We start from the raw sequence: 3,996 nt of genomic DNA, 5'->3' as shown, positions 1-3,996 counted from the left end.
GAGTGACTCCGCTCTATCTGATTAATTTAAGTAAATGTAAGATTTTTACAAAATGAGGGACCGAGCAGCCGTACAAAATTTGTAGAAGTGAAAATGTGCAACTTTCTGATTCTTGAGTTTGGCTTTGGCAGCAGCTGCGTGTCAAGAAAAGCAAAAACTTTTATAAAAGCAGGAAGCACGAGATAGTTGAGACCTCTCTCTGAAAATGTTTTGGAAGTGAGAGGTGAGTTTGATTTATAGCAGTGGTAAAGCAGGACATTAGAGGTTAAGGCTGCAGTTGTAATACCAATGCTTAATTTGAATAATTGAGTGAATGACTGATCATGTTTAGGAGCCCAGACTGCTTGGCATTATAACACTATCAATCACGGGTGTAATCAAAACAAATGAGTAAAGTCATCATGTCACAGCTCGAGCCAACATAAAATGTACGTATTTACTAAACTTTATTCAACCATACAGATCAATCTGCAATGATGGCACAAGACCTTTGATTAGTCCATTTTAAAAAGCCGGTGAGACAGGACTTGCAGATCGAAGGAGGAGCCTTGGAGGCTTAAAACGTGATTGTTATGTTTTTGTTTAAACCAAACCCTTTACACCTTCAGAGGAAAAATATTTGAATATATTCTTTCTCGGCAACAGTTTGTAAACGAGCAAGCTTGAGGCCAGCAGTGCCCAATGCAAAAAAGCCATTTTCATGTAATTGAGGTGCAACAATTGGCAATTTACACCCACATATGAAGGTGGTGAAGCTGGTTAGAGGAAATGTCAAGGTTTCCTCTCTGAATGCAGCCCTCACTTTTTCACACCGGGGTTTACACTAGTCATCTACAAACAGATTCCTTTTGAAAAAGGAAACAAACGTTGACACACCATGCAGGTTACCTGAACAATTAGCTGCTGTCATTGGTGTGCTAAAAAGGTGGACACAGAAATGAGGGCAAAACACAGATGATTGGCTAAGAAATGTACAAAAGTCATCTTGCCAACACTGTATTTCACTTTCTAATTTTCTTTCTTTCTGAGAGTGAGATCAGAACAACAGCTGGGTACAGTAGGGTACAGTCACTACACTTTATATCTTTGACTTTATATTTTGATATTTTATACTGTTATATTTTATACTGTTATATTCTTATATTTTTTTGTGTCAACACTGCAAAGGGATTGCTTTAATCTCGTTGCACAAGTACCGTGTACTTGTGTATAATGACAATAAAGGCATTCTATTCTATTCTAGCCAGGTGTCCATCCAAATGTAGTGCAAATTTGAGTCAAATTTTTTGAAAATCAGCAGAAGAAAATGCAAGTTTGTGTGTGCATTCACTATTACTACTATTATGCAAGTAGGTGGTGGCCTGTCTCGCGCTTCTGCTCTGTGTTGCCGTTTTACATGCTGAAAATTTTAAGAAAATTGGGATACTGCAACAAGGCAGGCCTGTTTGGTTCATTCAGGGAATGATTGTAAAGGTTTACAAATCCAGAGCATTTTTTTTCTCCTATCCAAGAATGTACAGTATGTGTGGTGTGGCCAGACCTTACTCCACAGCTCTGTGGAGATAGGTCTGGCAATACAAGACTAGGTGTTATTGCATAAGAAGAAGAGGTGGAACGTGATGACGTAATTAAAAGAGCGCCACACAGATCTGATCTTTCTGTCTGCCGCCAATTTTCATCTGTTCAGTGGAAGATTAAGTCACATGCTTGATGGATGTCATGATTCAGTCTGTTTCCATTGCACTCTTTCACGTTTTGCTTTTATCGATAAACCCAATTTTCCAAAACCGCTGGCAATGGCAATTGCGTTCAAATAGATTTGATTATAAATTATAAATCAATCACTTAATAAATTCACAAGTGAAATAACAAGGCAGTTTCTCAGTTATGGAAAAGGCCATGATAATAAACACAATATATACTGGACTGTATGTCAGTAGTGCATCTCTAAATGTGCTCAAGTAAGTGTGTGTGCGTGTGAAACTCACCGGCAGGGAAGTAGAGTGGGAGGGTCTGCAGATACAGCTCCTTATCCGTCGGCAAGAACACACAGAAAATAACTCTGTCCAGCTGACACAAACACACACACACACACACACACACACAACACAAATGACCTTTATTTCAAGCATTTGCAATAACGGTGAATTCATCAACAGCAGGGGGAAACAATGTAACAGTATGTGACATTGTGCAAAGGCGATATCAGGAGAATGTAGCTAATGCATCAGTCCATTACTCTCCTATTAGCTTCCTATTATGGCCATGCCACAGCATAGCACTTAAGACACTGTGAGCTGGGGACAGACTGTGTGTGTGTGTGTGTGAGAGAGAAAGAGAGTGAATGGGGAGGAGAGGGAGAGAGAGTACAAGCTCCTTTATCTATAAGTACTATTGTAAAAGTGTTTGTGTGTATGGATGGATGTGTGTATATGGGAGAGATAAGTAACTTTGTGCTGCTCTACACACACACACACACACACACACACACACACACACACACACACACACACAGCCATAAAGATAATAGCTTTCAAATAATATAAAGACACTGGTCGACTGAGTGCAACTATTTTCTATCGATAAACAATCTTTACAGTATGCTCTGTGCTCTTGTGTTCTTCGGATCACTGCAGTCTATAATATTTACATTTTATTCTGTATAGCCGGACATACAGTACAGTACACAGCACTATATGTGGCCTGATGATTAAAGTTACTGTAGCTGCAGTAAAGAGATGATTCCAGTGATATAATCTCCACTGTGATCTCTTATTTCTCACCCTCCGACAAACATTATTACCTCCCTGATGTCTCTACAAAGGTTTGGATTTTTCCATTTTGGGGTTAGGCAGAGCAATTTATAGCCCTGCTGTTCACTTTCTGCTTGGTTTTGGAGTTTAACAGTCATTGCTTTCAAAAAGGCAGCCATTTCAGCAGCCTGCTAGCCTGCAGCTTGTGTTTTTCAGCCCAATGCTTGTTGCACAATTACCATCCTATCCTCGCCACGATTTGAATGGAGGCTAAAAGGGAAGATATTGAAATGTGTGGTAAGTAACTACATCCCCTGGGCTAAGGATCGAAATCCCTAACCTCCACGCTGCGATGCCTCCACTTGCGTCATTTTTCAGCCTCCCTCATTCAAATTAAAACAAATGCTTGCGAGGAGAGATGTAAAATGGGGTAACACTTTATCTGAAGGGGTGTGCATAAGACACCATCCTTATTATGACATATTATGACCTAACGGCAGCTAACTATGTCCAAAACTCAATAAATCATCTCGGCACTGCATTCACTGTCATCAAACTGGTCTTATAACTTTTAAGACATCTTAATGACAAGTCCAAATGGGTCCACTTTACTTGAGGTTATGGATATTATTCATGACAACATCAAATAAGCAGTTGATGATGAAATCAAACTTCATGACAAGTTCATATTTTTTTTACTACAGTTGAGGTCAAGAAAAATATTCATGACACAATTATTATGCTCTCATGAAAGCCAATGTAAAAAACAACCTTTTAATGTAATGTTAACACTTAAAGCTAAATAGTTTATTAAAATTTGATAATTGGGCCTGTCATGACATATTTATGGTTATGTTGTCTAGGTTAATGTCGTGGTGATAATGGGGGATTAAAAAACTGATAAACAAAAATCACAGAGAGAGCCAAAGTGCCAGCCTCTGTTCCATTGGCTTCTGTAACTCAATGAAATCTCTCATTCAGCATTTCTTTCATCTGTCTTTTTTTTGGAAAAAAAAAGAAGTTCTTGGGTTTACTTTACATATTTTAAAACAGATTTTACATTTACAACATTTACTACACTACTTACTTTATTATATATATAAAGTACAGGTCAAAAGTCTGGTTACACCTTCTCATTCAATGCGTTATCTGTATTTTAATGACTATTTACAATGTAGATTATGTAAACATGTCTTATATTCTAGATTCTTCAAAGTAGCCACCCTTTGCTCTGATTACTGCT

The 3,996-nt window shown here is 38.2% G+C and overlaps 1 protein-coding gene across 3 annotated transcripts in view; it reads right to left on the bottom strand.

Moving 5' to 3' along the window:
• The window catches only part of macrod1 (mono-ADP ribosylhydrolase 1), a 102,315-nt gene that overhangs the window by 3,712 nt on the left and 94,607 nt on the right, over positions 1-3,996 (bottom strand). For 2 of the 3 annotated variants that reach the window (XM_032528281.1, XM_032528279.1), the window contains one exon: positions 1,989-2,070. In XM_032528281.1, coding sequence (XP_032384172.1) covers positions 1,989-2,070 — 82 coding nt within the window. Of the gene's footprint in view, positions 1-888; positions 918-1,988; positions 2,071-3,996 lie in introns of all 3 variants that reach the window. The other variant, XM_032528280.1, reaches the window with a different exon arrangement.

Source organism: Etheostoma spectabile, chromosome 10 (genome assembly GCF_008692095.1).
Source record: "Etheostoma spectabile isolate EspeVRDwgs_2016 chromosome 10, UIUC_Espe_1.0, whole genome shotgun sequence".
NCBI lineage: Eukaryota > Metazoa > Chordata > Actinopteri > Perciformes > Percidae > Etheostoma > Etheostoma spectabile.
The sequence above is the reverse complement of the archived record's forward strand: the minus strand, read 5'-3'. Positions and strand labels throughout refer to the sequence as shown.